The sequence below is a fragment of the Gopherus flavomarginatus genome, chromosome 10 (genome assembly GCF_025201925.1).
Source record: "Gopherus flavomarginatus isolate rGopFla2 chromosome 10, rGopFla2.mat.asm, whole genome shotgun sequence".
Taxonomy (NCBI): domain Eukaryota; kingdom Metazoa; phylum Chordata; order Testudines; family Testudinidae; genus Gopherus; species Gopherus flavomarginatus.
The window spans coordinates 61289835-61317714 of NC_066626.1; the positions used below are offsets into that span (position 1 = coordinate 61289835).

A 27880-nucleotide genomic window follows, 5' to 3' on the forward strand; every position below is an offset into this window, starting at 1 on the left:
GAAAATATGGTCCCCACAGATTGGAGTTGGTCCATGAAAAAATATATCAGAGCTAGGTCACACTATGGGAAAAGTATGAGAACCAATCACATACTCTTCATTTGTTTTATTTTTTTTTATTTTTTCCAGAACAGTCATGCAACAGTTCTTTTTTCAATTGCAAAAATGGCAAGTGTATTCCTCAAACAGATGTCTGTGACAATAAAGAGGATTGTGGTGATGGATCTGATGAGAGAAACTGCCATATCAATGAATGCTTGAGTAAGAAAGTCAGTGGCTGTTCTCAAGATTGTCAGGATTTTCCTGCTGGGTACAAGGTTGGTAGTCATGGTGTGTAATATAGTATAATATAAGTTCTTAATCCTTAACTATGATTGTTTAAACCACATAACCATGTAGTAGAACTTCAGAATGCAGTACAAGTAACCTAATCAAACAAGTAACCTAATCAAAATCACAAACCTATGCAAATCAAGATATGAGGTATGCAAATGGCCATCAGTTGTGTAAAAAGGAGGAGCTTAAATTCAAATTATAACCTATAGGAAGATGTACGTGAAGTAATTTTAACATTTATTTCTATGTATTTGTAAAAACTAATACATGACTATTTTACTTGAAAGGTGATGAAGATGAACCTACAATAACAAAAGTCCAAAGATACAGCACTTAAAAAACCCCAAACAAATCATGCTGATGTGCAAAAAATACAAATGATCTGAGAGTTGCTTATAAGACCATGCCTCCAATAGTAATTAATACAAATAGTAAACTTTTCCCAAGTTAATTGAACTAATTACTCAATTAACAAGGAAAAATTGAACAATGCACTGTTAATGGACAAAATTTTGAAATGTGCCCTCCAGTTGTGTGCATGCAACTTTGCTCATGCATTTTGCTCATTAATAGAATGACGATGCTGGAGCATATGATAATAAACTTAATTATATATCTTCCATGTCTAAGACCCATTGGTTGAATGTTGTTTTGGCCCAAATTTCAAGAAATTCTTCACTCTTCCCCTGATGTGGGACTCCACCTGGACCTTCATACCTTCAGAATGATTGTTTAACATTTGACTGGATTCCCTAATGTTTGTTACCTCTTGTTTTATAATGACAAGCCTGCCTTATTGAATTAGTTTCATCCCCTTTTCCGTGGGTGGTAGGTTCTTTTCTACCTAAATCGGCTCCTGTTGAACTGCAAACTTGGGGCCACTCGTAAGGTAGACTTTGGTTCTGTGAATCAAGTAAGGAATTCTAGACCACCTCCAACTACTTCTGGAAAAGAAAATCTGTGATTGAATGGCCAGGCTACTTTTCTGGGGTTGGAGGAGGGATCTTCTGTCTATTGTTTTAGTCACAGGAATCATTTTCCTGCCACTGTGGCAGACATGGCTACAGAAGTCAAGCAGATTATGTCATATGTGATTTCACACATGAACAAGAGAATGGATTTCAAAAGTGGAAGACTCTTGGCCACCTGAAAATTCTAATTTTTAACCTCTGAGATCTGCTAAATACAGGTAGCCGCCTCTCCACAACTTGAGAAGTGCTTGCCACTCCTGTAACAAACCCCTAACCTATGTCTGAGCTATTGAAGTCCTCAGATTGTGGTTTAAGGCAGAGAATCCTCCAGCAAGTGACCCATGGCCCATATTGCAGAGGAATGTGAAAAACACCCAAGGCCTCTCCTAATCTGCCCTGGAGGAAAATTCCTTCCCAGCCCCAAATATGGCAATCAGCTAAACCCTGAGCATGTGGGCAGACTCACCAGCCAGAAACTCAGGAAAGAATTATCTATAGTAACTCAGATTCCACCCCATCTAACAACCCGTCACAGGCCATTGGGCATATTTACTGCTAATAGTTAAAGATCAATTAATTGCCAAAATTAAGCTATCCCATCATACCATCTCCGCCATAAACTTATCAAGCTTAGTCTTGAAGCCAGATATGTCTTTTGCCCCCGCTACTCCCCTTGGAAGGCTATTCCAGAACTTCACTCCTCTGATGGTTAGAAACCTTCTTGTGTTGTAACTATTCTACTGCATGGTGAGCACTCAAAATGCATTTTGTATTTTGCCTCAGGAAGGGCGTATCCCCAATAGGTGTTCATTTCTTATTGAAAATTCCTCAAAAGATGAGAGAAGCTTGACTTAAACTATTATTCTTAGAGAACTTGAAGAGAGCCTCCTCTGATCCTGAGAAAAAGACTCAACTAGGCCTGAACAGGCTTCATCCCTAAATGTTTCTGTGAGTCTCACATTATATACCTGCTGGTCAGGGCACTGGCCGGGGACGTGAGATTGGTCTGAGATGAAAAAAACTGTTCTGAGTCAGGCATATCAAGGACTCAAATCTGATCTCGCACATCCCAGTCCAGTGCCCTAGCCACACACATGTGCCTCTTCTGTATTTAAATGCTCAGGTTCCTATCTGAAAATGGACAGTTTGACAAAATTCCTTTTGTGCAAAAATGTTTAAAAAGTTTTAGACTATTTTACAATGTGGAACAAAAAACAATTTTGAAATATTAAAAATTACTGTGAAACAGAATAGTCATCATCTGCCCAGCTCCACTCTGGAGTTCAGAGGGAAGTATTTTATTTTCATTATTTTCTAATTCTGCAAAAGAAGGTGTGTGGGTGGGCGGGAGCTGATGCCTAATCTGGATTAGAGGTGATGCAACACCTTCATCCATAGTTTTACATTCAGCATGGTAACTCTACCCTGTATAATCCCATCCTTAGCTTCCCGGGACTGGTTCATGGTTCTCAATTTATAAGATGCTTGCTTTTACATACTATTTCACCCAGGAAACAGAAAATACCTGAGATTCCAAGTGAGAAATTCCCCCTATCAGGACAGAATCCTGTCCTTCATTCTTTCAACAGCACCAAGGTCTAGTATGTGTACCAAATGCTTGGCTGTCATAAAGGCTCACTAAGAAAGCGAGAAATCCAGGTATCCCTCACCTCAAAACTGGAGGAACACTGGCTCACTGGAGGAAGATCACCACAACAGGTGAACAACTTTCACTTGTTCCTGCAACTTTTCACCACCCTGGGTTTCAGGATCAATAAGGAAAAAAATCTCTATTACCAAACCAAAAAATAGAATTAATGGTGGCAGCACTAAATTCTACAAAGCAAGAACCTGTCTGCCACAGGACACATTCTGTTCTACAGTAGATCTCATCAACCAGCTGCATGTTCACCCTTAATCTTCAGAAAGAGTCTGTCTTAGACTTCTCAGTCATGTGGCCTTCTGCACATATGTCGCACAGCATGCTAGACTTCACTTATGCTGCATGCAAGGGTGGTTGAAATATGCATATTTACCCAACAAACATTAGACATGAGGATGCAAGTCCCTTGAGAAATACTCTCATTGTTAAATTAGTGGAAATATCCTCACAAGGTTTGCAAAGGAGTACCATTGTGTCCACCTCTTTTCACCAAGATACTGGTGACAGATGCTTCCGTGCTTGGGTAGGGAGCTCATCTGGACCATCTTCAGACCCAAGGCCTCTAGACTGTAGAAGAGATTATCCTTTTTCTAAACAACTAGCCTCCACAGTGTCTCATCCTGTGTTCTGTGGACTAATGGGCCAGATCCTGACTGACAACACAACAGCGATGTGTTATGTCAACTGACAGGAAGGATTATCTGCAGCCAAATAAAATAGATTCTTTATTTGGGCAACGCAACACTATCTGTCTCCTTCAGTTTCCCTGATTCCTGACTACCTTTTTTTATCTCAAAAGTGCTCTATAAGAGTAAACTTAGTATCACTTTCCCTTTGCCAAGGTCACATCATTTTTTCCCGCCCTATAATTGCTAGATTTCTAAAGGGCCTGATTCCTGTGTTTCCCACAGTCTATGACCCCCTTCCTTCCTGGAATCTAAATATAATCTTATCTAGGTTAATAACAGTGATGAGCACCCAAAATCCTAAGAACCAGTTCCCTACCGGGTCCTCAACGGCCCCTTACCATGCCGCTTACCCCTGCCTTCCCCATCTCCCAGAGCCTCAGTCCGCCGCATCCAGGAGCGGCCCTGAACAGCGCTGCAGCGGCATGACTCCAGTGGGGCCTGATCTCCTGCCGCTCGGCCGCAGCTCACAGCCCTGCCCCCTTACTATGCGGCTCTGAGCGGCCCTGCCAACCCCTCCTCCCAGCCTGGCCCCCTTACCATGCTGCTCAAAGCAGCAGGAGCTGCAGACCTGTGCTGGCCCCAGCAGCTCTGCATGCTGCGGCTCTGTGATGGCGGGGAAGCGGAAGAGGAGCTGAGGGAGCCTCCCCAGCTGAAAACTCAGGCGAGCCGGACAGGATGATCCCACAGGCCGGATGTGGCCTGCAGACTGGAGTTTATCCACCCACCCGCCCCTTTAGCAACCCTGTTCTACACTGGTTTCTAAATTTAGCAACCAGTTCTTGTGAACCGGTGTGAACCAGCTCCAACTCACCACTGGTTAATGGGTCCTGCCTTCAACAATATGATATTTATGGCTGGTATACCTAACACAGTGTTCTTTACATATAAGGTGGCCTTTAGGCCTCAACTAAAGTTTTTACTAAAGATCATTTGACTTTCATTTGAAACAGATGATTCATCTGCCAGTTTTCTTTCCCAAGCCATCCTTCAAGCAGGGGGAAGCCAAGCTGCCCACACTCAGTGTAGTTAGGGCTTTTTCACTTTACCTGGATAGGACAAAACCATGCAAGAGCTTCCCTAGACTATTTCTAGAGTCTGCAGATAGGATTAAATGTCTGACAATATCAACCCAGAAACTCTCTAAATGGATATCTAATTACATCATATCGTGCTGTGAGTGAGCTAGATTAGATCCTTCCATGCAGGTTATATTCCACATCACAGGTAGCTTCTGCACCTTCCCTAGGAAGCTGACTAATTTCTGATTTTTGAAGGTTAGTTAAATGGAGACTAGTCCATATTTTCTCAAAACACTATTTCCTGTGCAAGACATCAAGATCAGAAGCTTGCTTTGACATAGCTGACCTACAATCACTATTTAAATAGACACTGAGCATGAGCCTGTCTATGGGGTCACTGCTTATAAGTCACCAGAAGTGAAATGCATGGGAACAGTCAATCGAAGAAGAAAGATTAGTTACTTACCTACAGTAACTGTTTCTTTGAGATGTGATGTTCACATGCATTCCATGATCCACCGTTTTTCCCTGCTGCTACGGAATCATGATTTTGTGTTGGTGAAGGAATTGGAGGACAGTTGGATGCAGTTCGTCCTTGATCTTTTTGGGCAGTGAGGAAATGGGGAACACAAAGGCGCTCCTATGATACAGTTTCAGCCCAAACGGACATTGCTGGCCAAAAGAATCCAATCACAAGGACATCTTTAATAACCACAGTACTAGGGTAAGTAACCATACTTTCTTTAGATCTTTACACTCTAGTGTTCTTGTTCATTCCAAATGTTAATTTTGTCATATGGTCATAGTCGAGTAGAAAGGGAAGAAGGCCTAACATTTTGTTAAACTGTAGAAAAAGCAAATTCTGCTAATTTCACTTCAGTAGGACAATTCTCCAACAAACATCTCTAATGTGCCATTGGATAAATTCTTGTTATATAGAAAGTTACCTGAAGTTAAAACAGTAGGTCAAAAAAGATGATTTTAAAGTTGTCATTGTTGAAAGGTTGGTGGTGCCAGACTACTGTGGCCTCAATTTCTAATTTTTAAGCCATTCTTAGTAAGTTTATGCCAAACAGAAAGACACCAACAATAATAAAAAATGAATGTTCTTGCTTTTCTTTCCCAGTGCAAATGCTGGCCTGGATTCTGGCTCAAGGATGATGGCAAAACATGTGTAGACATTGATGAATGTTCCTCTGGCTTCCCCTGTAGTCAGCAATGCATCAATACATATGGAACTTACAAATGCTTATGTGCAGATGGGTATGAAACACAACCTGATAACCTCAATGGCTGTAAATCTCTTTCAGGTATCACATTTTATTTATACACAAATATATCCAAAATTATTTGTGAAAAGCTTTAACTCTAAAATTTGTGGTGTTTCAGCCTTTGTAATGACTAGAAAGATGGTTTAAAGCATCCTTTTCAGTCACAAACAAAAATCGGAATTCAGTTCAGGGTGTCTAGATGTAAGAATAATTTCTACTTTTATTGTGTATTCTGCACATAGGATTCTATGTGGATAATTACAGTGCATTATCATACTGTGAATTATTAAGTGTGCCCTAGGCACTGGGAAATTTCAGAAGCAGAAAAAAAACTCACCTTATATTGCCTGCTGCTCAGTCACATGGTAATAGTAAAAAATGTAATGTGCAATATTAAAAAACCTGCTGCTACTGCATTATTTTATTTTATTTATTTTCATTTTTAGAATAGCTTGCTGACATTTTAGCATACAATCACCCAGTGCATTAAGCCTGCATTAAAAATCAATCATGGAAAAAAAGAGGATAAAAGAAAATTATATGATGTTTCTGATCTTTGCATAAAACATGTCCAGTTCACAGATCTTATTGTAAAGAAACCAGTGCTATCACATTATCTCCTGTCATAGTGCAAAATGGACTGTTTGAAATGGTATGCATAGGAAATATATATATATATAAGAACTTAGCTTTATTATCTCTCTCTGTGTCTTATATGTGTTCCTTCCTGTCTTATTTCAATCATCAGGATTGCATGGTGTCAGTTATCTTTGGAACAGGAGGTCAAGGAGGGAGAATTAGCAGTAGAGACTCTACCAGTTACAAGCCATCTCCCATGCACAAACAGAAATTACTCCATTCCTCCTCTGCTGGACTCCTCTGAAAGTGTTGGAAATCCTCATCTCCCTAGCAGGCAGAGATGCTCCTGTTCTTGACCTGCCTGCACTCCCTGCAGGCTTGGTTTTGCAACAGTAGGCCACTTTTTGCCTCAGTGACAGGAAGCCCTGACTCCCTGTATCTGTGAGACTCTTGTCCCTGCAGCTTCCATGAATAACAGGGGAGGAAGCTGAAGAGGCAGAGTTGAGAAACGGGATCTGATTTTCTTGTCTCCTATCCCTTACTTTATAGGGCATGTGCACATTTACAGGACACAGAGCAGTCAGATGAGAGGAAGGAGTGGAGCCTAGAATAGGAGGGGATAGGATCCGAGATACATTCTGGAGCTGAAATATGTAAAGATTTCAAAGTGTTAATGACAAAGTTCTCAAACTTAAATTGGTAGCTGTTCAAGTTGGAGCTAGGCTGGCTGTGGTAAGAGTCCTTCCCAGCCTGTGAGAGGCTTTTCCAGATGTTATTGAGTCCACTCAGAAATCCTAACCAGGCTCTTTAGCCCACCATAGTAGCCTGTTTCCACAACACACTAAATTAGTCAGTCCTGAAGGAGACGTCTCAGACCATCAAAGAACTGGAGAATGTCCTATGTTAAGTTTGAAATGAATGCTGAATGTATGAAGTATTAGCTAAAATAGCTGAAATGGATGTACACTGTACAGCACATCATTTTAGCACAGTGTATAAACAATTAATATCAAGTGTTAAATCATATTTGTCATTCTCATAATTATTCTGTATTTATCCTCTGGTTTATCTTCAAACACTTTCATTGATAATATAGCAATAATAAAGACAGAAAGTGAGATTTTATTGCAGTTCATGTCAAATGTGTTTGAAATTATTTGATAAAATAGTGGGAAACCAGGAGAAAATGAAGAAACCTGGGGAAAAACAAAACAAAACTGATTGAAATCTAGCAGTAGTTAATTTAGTTTTGTCAGAGACATGTGATTTTTTTTTTTTTTAGATTTACTCACATTATGAAAATCTCTGGACACTTCAAATGATATGCCACTATCAAATTGCCTTTTGTTTGCAACAGCAGCATATGATATACTCCATACTGATAAAGCAGTGTTACAAGTATATACTGAACCTTAACAAATATATATTATCAGTTTGTAACACAATTAATGATATTAGTCTTACCTATGGTATAAAAACTATAGTAAAAACTCATTCACAGAATTTGAACATTGCTTGTGCTCCTTCGAGTAATTGTGTACATATAGATTCCACTGTAGATGTTTGTGAGCTCTGTGCACAGCAGTGTCACTAGGAGACTAATGTTCCCTCTCTCGATTTGTGCTCTCAGGAGAAGGCATAAAATGAGTATGTCTATCGGCTCCCTGTTGGTTCCTTTTATCTACCATGGCAAGAGTTGGAACTCTCTGTGGCTTTAGCTTTGGTCAGCCAACTTTTGAAAACTTACCTGTATACAGTTTTTATCGATACTATAGTACAGTGTAGTTATTTTAGCTATACTTTTATTAGTACCTGGATGATTTATTATGAAAAGATTCTCAGGTTTTATGGCTAGGCACAAAAGTTGTCTGATTTGTTTGGGTGAGGGAAATGGCAGGGACAAATGTCTTATTTGTACCTCCTTTCCTATCCACACTAAGAATTAGAGAGACTGTTACCTTTAAAGATCATCTCATGAAGGAGGTGACATAACTTGCATCTGAGCCAAGTCACGATCATGACTCCGGGGACTCTGGGTCAAGTCAAAGTACTCCTCTAGATTTTCTGACTCCAAACATAAATCTGGGAGTGAATGTCATGCTTCCTCTTCTCTATCTAGGTTGAAGAGATCTAAACATTCAGACTCTGACAAGACCTCTAAGTCTTGGTCTTCTCCCAAACTCTCATCTGGTAAATCCTCTGGTTCTGGTTTGAAACTTCACAATTCAAAGTGCTCACTTGTTCCATCAGAGGTAGCACTGTTGACTCCAGCTCCATGTGGGCTGCAGAGGCCAGTGTCTTCACTTGTTCCAGGGCCTTCCCATTGGTCTCTGGACCCTCCAACATTGTTGGCATGGTCAGAACTAATACATTCAGCTGACGTGCCTTCTACTCTTCAGACCTTCCTAGCAGCAAGGGAACTTCTTTGTTTTTACCTGCCTGACTCTCTCTACTGCAGCTGGCTCTGGTATTTACCTAACTGATACTGACTACACAATCCCCTCTGCCAGTGCACCCAGCACCGATATCTCACTTGGTACCATTGACATGCCTGGCACCAGTGGTGCAACCAGCACTGACTATCCATTCAGCTCCACTGATGCATTCAGCACTGACAACACACACAGTGTCTATTCCAGGACGACCGGTACCAACCTCTTCATCAGCTTTTCAGCCACTCCAACCTGTATCTTTTATTGACCCCACATCAGCCATCAGAATACCTATTGGAATAGCTATGGGACCAGCTGCCCACTACTATGAAGAGCCTTATGTATCTTCTATGGGCTTGGAAGAGGAAGGACCTGTCTATCCTCCAAGCTCCTTCAGCTCTCCCTATAGATCTTCTATTATCAGGTCTAAGGATCAAAACCGGTTCTCATGCAGGAAAGTTGCAGCTTGGGGTCCCCCTCCACTGATGGGGTATGACCAGCAATATCCTCCATAGCCATATTGGTCTTGGGCTGCACCAAGGGATTTTAGACCTCCATCTAATTCACTTCCTGGGAGAATGTCTCCCCTCACTCTCAGTGCATGAGACATCTTTTCAGTATCCTGCGCCTATTCCTCAACCCGCTGTCATGGAACCTGACGTGGAGGAGAGTGAATTACTAAAAAGTCTTTATTACCCCTTCTCACATTCCTTCTTCCTCACCAGATGAAGCTGTTAGCCTGGAATCAACATCTCCCCTATTCACTCCGACCTGGAAGATTTTGAAGTCTTCTGGGATCTCACGAGAAGGATGGTTACTTCTCCGGGAGTGCAGGCAGAGATTGTGCAAGAAAATCTGCACACTCTCCTGGATATTTTGAAGACTTCTACTCTAGGAAAATTTGGCTTTCCCATTAATGAGGCCTCGTTAGAGCCAGCAAAGTCTCTTTGACAGACTCTAGACTCTATTCCAGGCTCCTCAGCAAAGGTTTGAGCATTTCTTTACTTATCCAGTTCCTGATTCTTTTATAGTAGGACCTGGTAATGAGCAGTCTTGCCAAAACCATCCTAAGACCACTCCAAAAGATATGAAGCTTAAGAAGCTAGGTTTATTCAACTGTAAAGTCTATTACACTACTAGACTACAAAAGCCAGTTGCCAATGACCAGGCTCTTTTAACTAAGTATAACTTTATTCATTTCTCTGCTATTTCCAAGTTCTCTGATAAACTGTCAGAGGAATTTCTTGACCAGTTTTTAGCAGTAGTGTCTTAGGGACATCTTATAGTGTGAACTTCTCTTCAGGTAGCAACAGATCCACTGATACTGCCTCATGCTCCATGGCCACTGCAGTATCTATGTGACATACTTCCTGGCTGCAGGCTTCAGGTATCCCAAAGGAGCATGCACATCACAAGAGAGGACTTACTATCTGAAGGGTGTTAACAATTTTCTACAGAAACAGGTGATACCATGCACCTCTTCACTCTTTAAGAGTTTACACTTCAGCTAAAAAAAGGAACCTAGTTAGGTCACAGTATTTGTATACACCCTCTTTCCAACAGAGTCCACAGTATCCCTCCCAGGAAGAGGTCAAGACCTCCTAAATGTTGCTAGCCATCTTCAGCTGTGATGTGCCCAGCCATACTGGATCAGACCAAAGGTCCATCTAGCCCAATATCTTGTCTTTTGATAGTGGCCAATGCCAGGTGCCTCAGAGGGAATGAACAGAATAGGTAATCATCAAGTGATCCATCCCTGTCGCCCATTCCCAGCTTTTGGCAAACAGAGGATAGGGAAACCATCCCTGTCCATTCTGGATAATAGCCAGTGAAGGACCTATCCTCCATGAATGTATCTAGTTCTTTTTTGAACGCTGTTATAGTCTTGACCTTCACAACATCCTCTGGCAAGGAGTTCCACAGTTTGACTGTGCATTGTGTGAAAAAATACTTCCTTTTGGTTTTTTTAAACCTGCTGCCTATTAATTTCATTTGATGACCCCTAGTTCTTGTGTTATGAGAAGGAGTAAATAACACTTCCTTATTTACTTTCTTTAATTAATTGGGAGAGACAGAGGAAGTTCCTTACCAACCGAGAGGAAAAGACTTTTTTTCCTTGCACTTCGTGGTCCCAAAGGAAACTGAGGGCCTCTGTCCCATTGTAGACCTTAGAAAGCTAAACTATGTCATCAGAAAGATCAAGTTTGAGATGGTTAACCTCTCTTCTATTATCCCTTTCCTGGAAATAGGAGATTGGTATGTTTTGCTCGATGTACAAGATGTGTACTTCTATGCAGTAATGCAAGAAGTACCTTTGTTTTGTGGTAGGCACCAACCATTACTAGTACACAGTGCTCCCTTTAAGTTTGTCAACAGCCCCCTAGGGTCTTCAGTCAATGATAGCAGCCCACCTCCATGATTTGGGCATTCAACTATTTCCTTACCTGAACAACTGGCTGGAGCAGGCAGCATCAAGTGACCAGATCAAAAACAATGTCCTAGTGATCTCATCTAGGCCTGAAATTAATTTGGAGAAATCTCAGTTATAATGCACTCAATGCATAATTTTTATAGGAGCAAACCTCAATGCCAGAACAACCAGGGCGTATCTCTCAAAGAACAGGTACCTATCTGTGGTCGCCCTTTCCAATGACCTCAGGTCCAGGTCAATGACAAGAGTGCATACCTGCCTTCATCTCCTGTGCCACATGGCCTTGTGGATGTATGTAACTCTACATGTCGGACTTCACCTTCACTGTCTGCAAGGCTGGTTTCATTCAGTATTTCTTCCTTCTAGCCGCCATCTGGATGTGCAGATTTGTGTATCTACTTGAGTGCTTCACTCTCCGAGTTGGTGATTGGACCCAAGGAACATATGCATTTTTATATCCAGAAGGTTTTCCCTGCATATAAACATGTTGGAATTTAGAACTATTCATCTGGCCTGGTAGTATTTATGCCCTCCCTCAGAAAACAGGTGGTGCAAGTTCTCACAGACAACACCACAGGTATGTTTTACCCGAACATCAAGGAGGTGCAAAATTGTCTCAGTTGTGCTGGGAAACTATCCTCCTTTGGAGTCTGTGTATTCATCACAATGTTTCCCTGAAGGCTTTTCACCTTTCAGGAGTGAGAAACGCAATAACAGATTGCACAAGGGGGTTTTCACAGACCATCTTGAATGGTCAATCAGAAAGACATTCTCCTCCATGTTTTCCATTGCTAGGGTACCCAGTAATAGACTTATTTGTGACCAACCTCAAGAAGTGAATGGGATTTTTCTCCAAGGCTAGCAGCACTGCAGGTTCTATCACAGATGCTATTCTTCTTCCCTGGTTTGGTCACCTCCTATATGTGTTCGCTCCCGTTCCTCTCATTCCAGTGGAGCTCAAGAAGCTGAAACAGGACTAAACATCACTAAGCATCATTGCACCAGCATAACCAAGACAGTATTGGTTCATGAATTTACTTCAGCTGTCCATCCATTCACTGATAACTCTACAACTTGTTATAGAACTTCTGTCACAGAACCAGGACAGATCTCTGTATCTGAACCTCAAATCTCTCCACTCTACTGTGTGAATGGTCTCTGGCTGAGCATTCATGAGAAATTGTGCTCCCAAGAGGTCTAGGCCTTCTTGGTGAGCAATGAAAAAGAATCCACTAGAGCCAGGTATGCATCGAACTGGAAAAGATTTTCTGTTTCGGTACAGTCTCACAGTTTGTTGCCCCATCATATTGAGGTTATGCATGTGCTGGACTATCTCCTGCACCTGAAATCATCAGGCCTCAAATAGTTCTGTGAGAGTTCACCTGGCTTTTATTTCAGCACTGTGTCCACCGATAGAGAGGCTTTCCATCTTGTTTCTTGAATTTTGAAAGGGCCTAATCAATACTTACCCTTCTGTGTCCGCTCTGATACCTCTACGGGATTTAAATATAATTCTCTCCATACTCATAGGTTCTTCTTTTGAGCCTATGGAGACAGCGTCTTTATCTTTATCATCTGTATAATTGGTATTTTTTTAGCAATTTCTTACGTGAGGAGTGTTTCAGAACTTCAGGCTCTCCTGGCTGACCTTCCTTTTACAGTATTTCATGAGAACAAGGTATCCCTTGGACCACATCCTAAATTTGTGCCTAAGGTAGTATCAGCCTTTTATCTAAACCAAACCATTAACCTTCCAGTGTTTTTGCTGAAACTCCATTCGCATAAGGAGGAGCAAGTATTCCATCTGTTGGATGTTCATGGAGTACTGGACCTTACTAGATCTTTCAGATCTTCCTCCCCAGACTCTTTGTAGCCTACCTGAAAGAACTAAGGGTCGATCAGAGGCATCTCAGCAAATATCACACTAGATTTCTGAATCTATCAAACTCTGCTACTAGCTCACCCAAGTCTCTCCTTTCTCAAGAATAGCAGTTCGCTACGCCTGAGCTCAGTACACTACTTCAGCTTTCTTGGGCAATGTTCCAATAGCTGATATATGCCCTGTGGGAAATGGTCTTCCCTGCATACTTTTTCTAATCATTCTGCCATCACTCAAGCCTCTCTTGATGATGGCAACTTTGGAATGTTGGTACTATAGTTTCAGTTGAGATTATTCAAAATTCCTCCACCTGGAAAGGAACTGCTGTTGAGTCACTTATGGTAGAATGTAAATGTGTGCAATCACTCAAAGGAGAAAAAAACAGTTACTTACCTTACAACTGTTGTTCTTCAAGATGTGTTGTTTATATATACATTCCATGACTCTCCCACCTTCTGTGCTACTTTGGATCCACTTACAGTGGTGCAAAAGAATGGAGAGGGAAAAGGCACACAGGCCCCTTTTATTGCCCTCAACTGAAAGCACAAGGAGAGCAGGAGTGCATGTGCCTCCTAGTGGTATTATTGGTAAAAGTCTCCAACATGAATGCACTGGACACACACATACCTACAGTGGAATGCATATATGTGCAATATATCTTGAAGAACAACAGTTACTCTAAGGTAAGTAACCTTTTTTCTCTTTCCACATTGCATTGTTGTTTATTACTTGATTGATTTAAAACTCAGAATAAATAACAAAATATCCTTTACATTCAGTTTGGACTTCAAATTACCATGAGATTTAATATGGCTCCTGTATTACAAAGGAAATTTTAAATTACATTAAAAGATATTAATTGAATGCTTTGTTCATTTTTAGGTTGCATCATTGATCTTACTTGAAACAATTGAAGGTTTTAACTATTTCTTTCATCCATAACACTGTAGCATTGTAACATTTTATTTTTCAACCACCTGTATTTCAGCTTTATATTCCTGATTATCCATAACATTAATTAAAAAAAACACCCTAATGTAATATATTCTTTCTTCTGTGGTTTAGATGAGGAGCCTTTCTTAATTCTGGCTGACCATCATGAAATAAGAAAAATTACCACTGATGGATCCAACTATACTTCATTGAAACAGGTATAATCACAGTAACGGTATCTACATTTCATTTTAATACTCTTATTACTATTTAAAGTAAGCAGTTGAGAGAAAGATAATCCTAGAACTGTTATATTATGTGTTGCAGACTAATGCAGTAACCTAATGTATATAGTGATTTTTACAGTTTCTTAAAATGACTATTCTGATTGAGTTTTTGATTTGTATTAATATCCAGGCAGTTGTTTGTTGAGTCACTCTGAAATCCAAATATTTGTGTTCTTTCAACTTTCCAAAGAGATGATTACTTCTTTTAGTGTTTGCATATGTTGATTATACTGCAGGTGTGTGCTGGAGAGTTTTCCACAACAATACCCAGAGGCAGCCACACTTGCACCTTGGCTTCCCTCATGTGCCAAGCCAAGGGTATACAGGGAGAAGCCACCCCCCATCCTTCATTTCCTTCTTACTGTTGATGATTGAAGTGATGATGTGCTTTTCATCCCTGGTTTATCTGTGAACTGCATTTGTATCTAGTTAGCTAGTTCTTAGTTAGTGGTACTTGTTTGGTACTTTGTACCCTTATTTATTGATTTTTTAAAAATGTATTTTATTATTGTTGAATAAGCAGGTGTCTTCAGGCTTCACCAAGTACCAGAGTAATCATCTGCCAAAGTCCCCTGGCTTTAATCCCTGTTCCAGGTGTCATAAAGTGTTGCTCGTTACTGGTCCTCACTCTCTCTGTTTAAAGTCCTGAGTGGTGTCTGAGTTGACAAGGCTTCAAAACTGCAGTGAAGAAGAAAAAGAGAGAAGATACATCCTCATGGAAACTGCTTTTTTCCCTGAGCACTGTGAGCACCCTCAGCCTTCAGAACCAAAAAAGAGGATGTATTTGACTTCTTTAAAATCCTCTGCCACAGAGATAAGCCATTCCAATACCAAAGGTAGACCAAGTCCAATGGCTCACTGCTCCTTGGTACTGCCTCAGAGTGGGTCTCAGAAGACTTATACATTGATTCTGGTACCCATTCCAGAACTGACGAGATCACAAACTTCATTGGTGGCAACAGTGGATCCATCACCCCTGCATATTGCAGGGCAGAGGGCTCTGCTGCTATGGACAACAACAGAGACCTACACAGCTATGAATGGCCTGCTAGTACCTTTGCCATTCATTCAGAGAGAGGGCTGTCTACTGGTGCTATCGCACATGGTGCAGGCTTCAGCATCAACACTGGTGTCTTTCATGGTGCCCAGGAGCCCAGGTCTGGTATCATTTTCCTCAGTTTCTTCATAAACGGCACCTAGACCACTGGTACCCACTCCACCTCAGCACATGGTACTGGTAACTAGGAAGCCTCCTATGCTGCTCTGTTACTGCAGTCTTGATGCAAGTCCCAGTCCCAATCTATAATGTCTCCTCCCAGTATTGCATCGTCACTCTTACTCCTCATCAGACTCCGAAGTGGTTCCTGTGTTTCCCATTTCAGGGAATCCAGGGCATCCTCCAGAACTCATTCTCACTCTCACTCAAAATGTTCTGACAAGAGAAGGAAGTTGAGAGATTGGAGTAGCTGGTCTAGACACAGCTGGCCTCTGGTACTGGTAGGAGGAGGTTACTTCCAGTTCACCATACTACCCTTTGATGTTTCATTCATGTCAAGATTGTTCACCAAATGCATGATGCTGGTATCAGCCAGTTTCTGCCATTGGGACAAGCATGTATATGTGAATGAATAGTTGGAATGAGACTACTCTTGTCAGCAGGTGGAGAGCAGTTTCCATTGGATTCTCTATCTGTTCATCCACGTAGGCCTGAAAATATATAAACAGAGAAAAATCAATTCTGTCATCAATACAAAGAATAGAGTTCATTGGGGTGATCTTGGACTTGACATCAGCCAAATCTTATCTGCCACAGCCCAGGTTTCCTGTTGTAATAGGACCCTTGTTTGTTGTTCAAAGATCGGCCATGAACCACAATGCAGAACTGCCTTAGGCTCCTGGGAAACATAACTGCATGTACATGTATGATCCCTTATGCCAGACTGCATCCTGGCGGTATGCAGTAATGTCTTAAGTCAGTCTACCATCTTCAGCTACACCACTTAGACAAGATAATATGGATAGTCATCTCTAAATTGGTGGATGAACCAAGACATCATGGAAGTGTGAAAAGGGGTGAATTAGGTTTTCCAACTGGATAAGTCTTAATAGAATAACCCCTTTTTCTTGAGTCCGGGAATGTTAGCTTTCTAGTTTTAATGCAAGCTTCTTTTCAGGTCAACTTTTAACTTGAACAGTATTTTTCAGATAAGGACATTTGCTTATTCTTAGCCAACTAACAATTTATTAATCCACCCAGAACAATGAACAGCTCATCACTTACACGCAAACACAACCAATGTTCTAGGTATGTACTACATACACATTGCCCTCTTGCATTCTGTAATCACAGACTAAAGCTGAGGCTCAGCAGTTATATCAAAGAACAATGCAGATTACCAAGATTTCTTATTATATTTACTTACGATAATAAATTCTCAATTCCTAATGCATTTATCACACTTCCAAGGATGTGCTGGTCTTTAAGGCCCCTTTAAGTGTGTGGTTGTTACTCTTTGACTGGATTAGTCCAAAAGACGCAAGTTTAGAATATTAAAAACAATTGTGCAAAGTTGTCATTTTCAGTCTCTCCTAGGTCAGTTTAAAATATGGTTATCTGAGGTATCCCTGGAGAGTGTAGACTCATAAAGATAACCTTCAGTTATTTATGATAAAGAATAAAAGGGGAAATAAAATCATTGAAATGAAATCTCAACATTTCTTATCCTGTTAACTCTGGGATGGGAGACTGGCCTTTCCACACAGCTGGTGCAGGCATTGGTTGCACTTAAGATGCTGCAGCTTCTTTTGGATCCAGTCAACTCTCTTGAGCACCTGGTAACGTCAGTTTTATATAACCGAGTTCCAGGTTCATAGAGGGATCCATCATCTGATTCCTATTGGACACTTGTCAGGTGGGTCATTAGATTTCATTTCTCTTATTTTCACTGCTGCTTCCATTGGTATCCAGTAGATGGCTTTTTGGTGTATAACAAATTTATTTAATTGTTATTGGAGGCTTTTTAAGTTTAATTCATTTCAAGGATTTTATTTCATTATTAGCCCCCATTATTAATTGGGATTCACCACTTTTAAGCAAATTCTTTTAATATTTCAAAGTTATACCTTAGTTGATATCTTTTAACATACCTTCTTCCTTCTGCCTGAAAATTCCTATTATATCTAAAGTGCAATAATTAGTTACAATGCAAACCAACAAAATCCTTATAATCTTGTAAATTGGGAGGACATACTCCATACATTTTTGATTGTACATAAACATTTCACATTATTTAGGACTTATAATAGAACAAGACATTATTCACATATGGAAGGATGTAGTGCTAACTCACAAGGCAAGCAAATGTGCAGCTTCTAATCTGGGGTGAGAGACAGATTATCCATGGATTTATTTTCTTTGCAAGGAAAGCAATGTGCAGTTTATACATTGGGGTGAAATGTGGCTTGGATTTCTTGGGGTAACAGGTAGTTTGCCCAATTTTATGTTTAATCTTGCAACCACATTTCTAGATTGCTTAACTTAAAGTTTTCACACCCATCTGTTTATTCATTCGCAATGTGCTAGTTTGCTCAGGAAAGCAGAGTGTCACCCTTCTTGGTAACTTGAAGTTCTTTTTAGCTAGATTGAGAGGGAGAAAGAAGTTGCAAAGTATGAGAGATTAATGCCTACATAATTAACAATACTCTGATTTAACCATGTTAGTTTCTCTTCTTGGGAAGAGGAATTTCTGACCTAGGCTAAATATGGGTCTTTAGACAAAGTGTCTTGAATGATGTCAACACTTTCCTTCATTATAATTATTTCCTAGGCAGATCCTATTCTGGGATAAACAGAGGTGGATAGCTTTATTAATTTTCATCAGGGCCAGAAGGAATCTGTAGTTGTTAATCATTTAAGACATATCTGTTCTGTATACTCCTTGCACACATGTGCAGGGAAGTCCCGTTCTCGCTGATTCTCCCCTGTATTACCTTGGTAATGGACACTTCCACTATGGGGTGGAGATGGCATATGGACAACCTGCAGGCTCATGGCTTTAGGTTCACTCACAAGGCCAAATTAAACCTAAATTTCCTTGAGTTTGCTTACAATATCCACAGAGTGTCAGCAGTTCCTGGCATACATTCAGAGGAGGACTATCCAGTTGCTCACCGACAACAGCACAGCGGTGTTTTATGTGAACAAGCAGAAGGGTGCCAGGAGGCAGTGAGATTGTTAAGTTCTGTATGCAGAACATAATTCATTAACTCTCATGGAGTTCAGAATGTCCTAGCAGACCGCCTGAGTAGGTTGTTCAACCTGGATCACAAATGGTCTGTCAACACAACCATTCAAAGATCAGTGTTTCAAGTAGGGGGAGTTCCTACACTGGATTTGTTCACAACTTACCAGAACTGGAAATGTCCTCAATTCAGTTCAAGAACAGGTAACAGTCTCAGGTACATCTCAGACAGTTTCCTTTTACCTTGGGACATAGGTAACATATATCCAGCTGTTTCTTAGAAAGAAGGAGGCACACATGGGACATGAATCTCTGAAGTGAGGGGCACAGCAAAAAAAAAAATTGTAAACCTGTGCCTTTAGTGAACGGAAATATTTCTCCATCTGGGATGCTTGCCACAGTACATCTCCTACGCCATCTACAATTCAAAATATTTTGAACTCTCTTTTTTACATTTTAAAGAGTCAGGTCTGGTAGTCAGCTCCATTAAGGTGCATCTGGCTGCAATTTTAGCATTTCACCCTTATATTACCGGAAGGACTGTTTTTTTCTAATACTGTGACAGCCAGTTTCCTAGAAGATCTAGCCAGGCTGTTTCCCGTCTATCAGGGATCAAACTCCACCTTGGGACTTAAATTTAGTGCTATCAGCTCTTATTTGACCTCCATCTGAGTACTTAGCATCCTGCTTATTGGTATGCTTCTCAGTGAAGGTAGCCTTCTTAGTAGCCATCACCTCTGCGAGGAGAATGGTGGAGTTACATGCCCTGGTAAGAGATCCTACATAAACCATTTTCTACAAGGACAAGGTGCAGATCAGGCCACACCCTAAGTTTCTTCCCAAAGTAGTGCCTCAGATTTTCACCTCAGTCACTCGATATACTTACCAGCCCTTTTCCCCCCAAAACCACATGTTCACAAAGATGAATAAAAACTCCGTACATCAAATGTACTTTCAACTTCCATACTTTCAGGCTTCTTCCCAGCTTTTTCTACACTATACAGAATGAATGAGAAGTCATCTTGTCACAACACAACAATTCTCCAAATGGATTACCAGCTGTGTTGTTCTGTTATCTTCCGTGAGAAGCTTTCAACACTTTCAATTAGGGCACAATCGGCGTCCATTGGGGAAACACTCCTGTTGTGAACATCTGTAGAGCATTGATATGGTCCTTTGTTTACACATTACTTGACACTGTGCAATTACTTCTGCATCAAGGGAAGATGTGATTGATGGGGAAAGAAATCCTTCAGTCCTAGCTCCACTTCCATCCAAAAACACTTGGGAGTCACCTTCAACGTAATGGATATATGCAATCACTAGAAGAAGAAAACACGGTTACTTTTCTTCTGTAACTGTTGTTCTTCAAGATGTGTAGCATATGTTAATTATATGGCCCAACCTCCTTCCTCAAAACATCAGAATCATTCATCTAGAGTCTAGTTCAAAGGAACTGAAGGATGTTACAGGGCAGCTCCATCCATTATGTCTTCATCCTGGACCATGCAAAAAGCCAGAGTGCATGTCTGTTTGCCCCTGTGGGTACTGCTAGGGAAATCTCTTCAGTACTGGTGTATCTGACACCATTACACTGAACAACCGTTGTTCTTCAAGAAGGCAAGTAACCATTCTCTCTCTGTGTATTATTTGGGCTAATTACATTTCATCTTATTATTCACACAATTTATGACAAGATCCAAAATTTACAATACTGTAAATGATGCAGACATACACACTTAAAAGTATCCATACTTAGTCTAAATTATTGTAAATATACTAGAAGTCAAAATATTTTATTCTTAGTCTTTCTTTGAGCAAAACTTCATTAATAGAAACACAGACACCTACTAAGGACAGAGGTATTTTTTCGGCATTTTTATATCATTGCAGCTATTTGTCATCTATATGTCATTAATTACCATGGATTTTATTCTCAAAATCATTTTTAATAAATACTGTATTTGTTTCAGAACTAATCAGATAATTAAAAATACTACAAAACCTGTCTCCATAGAAATTAACAGTAGCAGTAAACGGAGCTATGCTTTTTCCTGACTTGTATATCTTAATGTCACAGGGAAGGTGTTCAATTTCACACAGGAGTATGTACCAAATTAATCATCTTGCATTAAATATTTGACTGTACATGAGTTCTGTTAGAGAGCTTAGCAAACAACATGATGTGAAGTGTGTCTCTTCTTCTGAAAAACCTTCACATTACTTTTGGGTAAGGTGTCACTGCTTCTCTCTTTCCTTCCTACACCAATATTACAATCAGGAGCAAAAATGCAAGTTTTCTGTATGAGTGGTGTTGGCAGTTGTCCTCAGGGCTCCACCAATCTGGAGTTAACAGTCCCCCCTCACTATTATACTAGAGCCCAGATAGCTCCAACAAAAGAGGACATCTGAATTTTGGCTCCTACATCTTAACATAAGAAAATAAGAACGAATGTACCAGGTCAGACCAAAGTCCATCTAGCCCAGTATCCATCTAGCGACAGTGGCCAATGCCAGATGCCCCAGAGGAAGTGAAGCTAACAGGCAATGATCAAGTGATCTCTCTCCTGCCATCCGTCTCCATCCTCTGATGAACAGAGGCTAGGGACACCATTCTTTACCCTTCCTGGCTAATAGCCATTTATGGACTTAGCCACCATGAATTTATCCAGTTCCCTTTTAAACATTGTTATAGTCCCAGCCTTCACAACCTCCTCAGGTAAGGAGTTCCACAAGTTGACTGTGCGCTGTGTGAAGAACTTCCTTTTATTTGTTTTAAACCTGCTACCTATTAATTTCATTTGGTGACCCCTAGTTCTTGTATTATGGGAATAAGTAAATAACTGTTCCTTATCCACTTTCTCTTCCATCAGCCTCTGGCCTACAGTAGTCTGAGCTCTACTTCTGCTGTTCTGAGAAGTTACCGGCCTTTGTCCTCAGGATGATGGTGCCTTTAAAGTAATCTGGATTTGAAAAAGAGGAAAGGGGGGCTGAACCAGCAGAACAAGTGAACAAGTGAAATATCTTCCTCTTCAAGGCTCCTTCTTTGTCCCTCCTGCCTAGATAGCTCTCTTTGGGCTCACTGTGGGGGTGGTGTCAATTAAAGATATGCAACTTCAGCTATGGGAATATTGTAGCTGAAGTCGACGTATCTTATTCTGACTTACCTCCCGTCCTCACAGCGCAGGATCGATGGCCGCGGCTCCCCCGTCGACTTTGCTACCGCCGCTCACCCTGGTGGAGTTCCGGAGTCGACTAGGAATCAATCACTATCCACCAAAACAGCGGGTAGTCTAGACGTACCCTTTCTCTCTGTGTCTCTTGGCCATTGTGTCTCTTGGCCATTGTGTCTCTGTGTCTCTTAGACATTGAAGGGGACACCTAGGAGACAGTGAGTTTACAGCTCTGACTAAAGGGATGTGCAAGACTCTGACAAAGATGGGCAACTACTCCCCTCTACCTGTAAGATCTGTGTTTCCCTAGCCTAATAGCTGTTCAGTAAATGTTCACGAGGAACTAGGAGTTTGGATTTCATTCAATGTCCACTAAATTGCTATGCAGCTCTTTCCATTTGAGCATCAGCTCTTCTCCCTCTCTGTCTCCTTCTCCCATACATACAACCAGTGCATCTTTGTCCTCCCTTCCTATGTTCTTTTACCCTCCTATTCCTGCTCCCTCCATCATCAAACCTCCAGGATTTCCCTACACTGAGGGAAGGTCAACGGGCAGGGAAGTTCATGGATACCATCACATAGCTAATACCACTTTAAAATCTCTCCCTACCCTTTACCAGAAACAGCGACAACTAATTAGACCAAGAGGAAATAAGGGTGCTGAACCATGCTTCAGAGCAGGAAGGAGAGATGTTTTATGGGCAGAGATGTACACTTCCTGTCTTCCCACTCCAAATGAAACTAGGCCACTTTTTCTTGAAGATGTTGAAGCTCTGATAATCCTGGTATCCTTTTCCATGTTACTTGATCCAAAGAAAAAATTAAACAGAGATGAGCAGAAGACAGTTCCCTAACAATCTGGATACTGAGGAAATTTTATGGGAACTTGGAACATCCAGATGCAGAGCCTATTTTTCACACATTCTTAGATCAACTAGACCCATTACCAAAATGTGAGGGGTTTAGGCTTGTATTCATACAGCCTCAGTCACCTTTCTTAAGAAGTCTTCTTTATCTGCAGACTGTTCTGTGCCCCTGTAGCAGAAATCTGAAGATAAACTTTAAAAAAAAATTTGGTAACTGAGGGTAATGTGGCTTTCACTTCAGTAATCTATTGTGCCAAAGCTCTGGTTGTATCACTGTGGGGTTTTTGGGGGGAAGGGGGGCTAATACTATACAATCCAACAGCTCAGAATTCTTTTAATATTGTTCTCTTTGATTTAGTCACATTTTCTCCCTACATTTTGACTGACAGTCACATAGGTTGGACTCTGAAATAATGCATTGCAGTAAAACTTGCAGATCAAGCAGCCACTCACTACCACTTCATTAAAAGACTAGATTTTTTTTCTGATTCCATGGAACCACCTTAATACCTGAAGAATCAAAAGAATTCCTTTACATTGTACGTAAGCCTTGTATATCCTATTTTCTCTCTTATAACAAGGATCTTCAGAAATACTCCAGACAGAATCTTCTTCTGACCAAAGATACAAATGACCTACATCTCCAAATAATCCAAGTTTAGGTTGAAGCTGGCTGATGACACTAAGATGGCAATGGAAAGTTTGTGATTCCAGGAGTTATTCTCCACCCCATTCCCCATGCATTATTAGTGGAACAATATTACCAATGAGCAGCAGTTGATCTCATTTTCTTCAGGGTCTTGTGTTCAGCTCTCACACAAAAAGCTTGGTTAATTCACTTTCCCATCCCTCCCCTTATTAAGTGGAAGAGACTTATTTTTCAGCATTTCAGAGAAAATTTCAGAGCAGCTTTCACATACTCCAACACATTAGTTTGGATGTTTAGTTTAAGATTGCTGAGGTCTTATTCAGTCATACAGTGGTCGCCATTAAGAGACAACTTTTACCCATGGTTAGAACAGGTAAGCAGCTGTGTGTAAAATGACCATTAAAAATATCTGTCCTTTATTCGTGCTTAGGAGCATTTCCAATGTGCCACTTTATACTTCAAACTCATCTCAGTTCCTAACTGTGGTAGTTGCAGCTGTTCATAGTCAGATTTCTGATCTGCAATGCATGAACGATTGACTAGTTCTTGCATGACCTTTACAAGAAGCAATAGTTATAGTTTGGGACATGGTTTAGCTGGTAGCCCATCTGAATTTCTGGTGAACTTTGAGAAAAATGAATTTCTCAGCTGTTAGTCCATCTCAGAAGTGATCACAATACTGGCAGAGGTATTCCCTCTGCAGAAATGAATCTCACCAACAAGAGAGAAACAAGCCTTTCAGATGTTGAAGTCATGATATATTTCACAGTCTCTGCACAGGCTGCCCTTGATGATACCCATTTTCCAGCCTTCTGAGAGCACCCCTTTCAAATGGCAAGACCATGCTTCCACTTATCTTTGGGATGGGTCACCACACAGCAACCACTCCCTGACTGTTTTCCCCAGATTGCACTCAACAATGATTCCTAGCAGCCCCAAGGGGTTAGCATCTGCAAGTTTTCTTTAAGGAGACTGTGAACAGTGATATTATACAGTACAGAGACATGTTCTCTGAAACAAAATATGATTTGTTTTGGCCAAAGGGCACATGTTTTTAGAGAAGTGTATTTAAAATAACATAGTTCTATATGCATATTGCCTTACTCATGACTGGCATTCCCCTCAGATCCGTCGGTGGACCTGCCTTAGCCTTAAGTTCCCTCATTGTCTTGTTGTAACCTGCTTGATGCAGACCCTAGCTCTTAATCAGTCTCTCTCTGGGTCAACCTGAAGCATGCTCTTTCTGTTTCTCCTTGTGACATCTACAAGTTGAGGTGACCACTTCTCCCCTCTCTTTCTGCTGGGGGCATCTTTTTGATCTCTCTCTTAGACCAACAGCCCTTCCTCATGGTTGTGACTGAGAAGTCCCTCTGCCCAGCTATGAATCTGGCTATTGTTTGAAAGAATGCTCCTTATCTAAGCTATTGTTTCAGCTGTCCTGTGTGGTTTCTTTAACAACCAACCTCTTTTTGATCTAACTGTGCACTCAGGCATGGTAATATCACACAGCAACATGTGATGCTTGTAAAAATAATACAGATATTTCCCAATTCTCACAATGCAGGCACAGTGGCTATGATTCAGGATTCCAATCCACATCTACACTCCCTCCATCACTAGTGGAATTCCAAGATGGAGGGAGGACCTTGGGACATCATTTTCTTTGTCAGATACTGGGAGGAATTGCCCACAAAATGAAAAACAAAACATTTTTTAAAGGAAATGACTTGTTGGGATCCTCGTATTGGACAACAACCATTAAAGCTATGGGTATAACTTTTTTTAATCGAGTGATTGCTCAGGGTTTATGGTTCAGCTAATGGACAGCTTTTTGGAATGGCTACCTCTCGTCCACTCCTAAACTTCTTCAGTTCATGCCCAGTGGACTGTTAAGTGCCCAACACTACAGATAGTGTCATTGAGAAAAGTTAATTCATTTGTCCCACCACCCTCCACAGCACTAGTGCTCTGTCTCCTCTTACCCAGAATAATATGGATCCATCCTTCTACAATCTGAAGATAATTGTGGTCCCATCATTGTGACATGTTAGAATGTTAGGAGGTTATGCTTTGATTTTAAGGCAAGGCTTTCCCAGTCTCAAACAACAGGAAGGCTTTGCCCTTTCTGCTTCTTGGTTTCTTCCCTACACATTGCTTCTAGAGCTCAGTTAAGACCTCTCCTATCTAGAAAGGCAGGAACCTTGTTTAATTAGGAGATTATGGGCATGAAAAGTCTCTCCTTCATCTGCCACCCAGGACGACAATTTGATTGGTTTAATGATGCTGTCCCATTGGTATGCTATACATAGCTTCCAAAACTCCAGGCATATCTATGCTATGGTCATGTAATCTTCCTCCATCAATCATTGCTATCATAATGGGACTTTCAGGAGAAGAGTCTCTGCAATGTTTGCTTGTTTGCCTATACCTATCATGATAGCATCTGGCTGTTAGGGAGCCCTTATGCTTTCCTATGCACTCAGCCAAAACAATTTCATAAAATATTTCATCTTTGACATAGTCTTTAACTTCATTTCTGTGTCATCAGTCTTCCTCACCATTTATTAAGAAGAAGGATATTATGTCTCCATTCCTGGAAATAGAACATTCAAATCAAACAAGCGCTGATTGTTGTTCTCGTTCAAAGAGTGAAGTAGGTCTTAAATAAAGCCTAGAAAGAGAGGAGGGATAGGTCAATGGTTTGTGCATTGGCCTGCTAAATCCAGGGTTGTAAGCTCAATCCTTGAGGGGGCCACCTGAGATTCTGGGGCAAAATCCGTGCTTGGTCCTGCTAGTGAAAGCAGGGGGCTGGACTCAATGACCTTTCAGGGTCCCTTCCAGTTCTATGAGATAGGCAAACCTCCACATATTTGAAGACTAAGCAGAAGATAAAAGAAACAAAATCCCTTTATTTTGACACTAATTGGGGTCAGACTTCAGCTCGTCCTTCTCAAGGCTGTTCAGAATCAAACCAAAACTAGGCAGTTCAAAACCAAACTAGGCAATGAAGGCTGCAAAAAAAAAAATCATACAAGTTTCCACTCTCCAAGATAGCAAAATTCACCATTTTGCAAGAAAATTCCAAATGGCCAGGGAGTGCTATTTGTGATCTTGTACATATACTGGAGAGAACTCAATCAGCTTCATCTAGCATACCACTTCTCTCCTTTTCCCATCTCATCAGATAACATCAAGTTATTGGCAGGTGTAAAACACCTGGCAGACATTCAAGCAATAAAGCCTGTCTCAGCTGGAGACTTCTTGCTCTTTGTACCATAGTTTGCTATTGTTCCCAGTTTTGTTTACTATTATGATTATGTTTACAAATAAAATATGGAAACATAAAATGCGTAAGTACTACATAAATATACAGTAAGTATAGTACATCTTTTGATTTCAGTAATAATAAATACAGTGATTACTTTGTATTTTGCATACCATCAAATATTCTGTATTCAAAAATATGAGAAAAAGTGGACCTGATTCTTTTCCTTTTTAGGGGCTAAACAATGTGATTGCAATAGACTTTGATTATAGAGAAGAGTTCATCTATTGGATTGATTCCAGCAGACCAAATGGCAGCAGAATAAACAGAATGTCTTTGAATGGAAGTGACATAAAGGTAATTGGGAACTAATAACAATGTAATTACTAGAATTAGGGAAGTATTACAATAAATAGAGTAAGATCAGATAGAAAAAAATACTGTGTCTGCTCTTTATTAAATCTCTAAAATGTGGTTAATGATTCTTTTTCATAATAGAAGTCCAAAATCCATTTCTGTTTCTCAGCTAATATGGACCTGATTAAATCTGAGAACTGAGACCTCTGCAACGTAATGAAAATTTCTAGACTGGAAATGCAATAATTCATCCAGAACTACTCAAAATAATTGTGTCCTGGAGCCAAATTCTGTGACTTAAATGGTTGTTCAGTGTAAGATTTATACTGGACGTAACTTTATCCTGAGGGAGGGATAGCTCAGTGGTTTAAGCATTGGCCTGTTTAAGCCCAGGGTTATGAGTTTAATCCTTGACAGGGCCATTTAGAGATGTGGGGCAAAAATCTGTTTGGGAATTTGTCATGGTATAATTCCCCACTCTGAACCTTAGCATCCAAAAGATGGGGTACCAGCATGAATTCCTCTAAGCTCAATTACCAGCTTAGTATTTGTAGCGCTGCCACCAACCAGGAATTCCAGTGCCTGGTACACTTTGGTCCCCCCACAACCTTGCCCGGGGACCCTCCAGACCCTGTGGATCTTAACACAAGGAAAGTAAACCCTTTCCCTCACCGTTGCCTCTCCCAGGCTTCCCCTCCCTGGGTTACCCTGGAAGATCACTGTGTGATTCAAACTCCTTGAATCTTAAAACAGAGAGGAAAATTCAGCTTCCCCCCTCCTTTTCTCTCCCCCTCCCAGACTCTCCCTGAGAGAGAAAGTAATCCTAACACAGAGAGAAA

At 40.7% G+C, this 27880-nt stretch overlaps 1 protein-coding gene across 5 annotated transcripts in view; it reads left to right on the forward strand.

Moving 5' to 3' along the window:
- The window catches only part of LRP1B (LDL receptor related protein 1B), a 1302041-nt gene that overhangs the window by 1043385 nt on the left and 230776 nt on the right, over nt 1–27880 (forward strand). For all 5 annotated transcript variants that reach the window (XM_050969143.1, XM_050969139.1, XM_050969140.1 and 2 more), the window contains 4 exons: nt 130–317; nt 5805–5988; nt 14336–14421; nt 26919–27041. In XM_050969143.1, coding sequence (XP_050825100.1) covers nt 130–317; nt 5805–5988; nt 14336–14421; nt 26919–27041 — 581 coding nt within the window. The remainder of the gene's footprint in view (nt 1–129; nt 318–5804; nt 5989–14335; nt 14422–26918; nt 27042–27880) is intronic.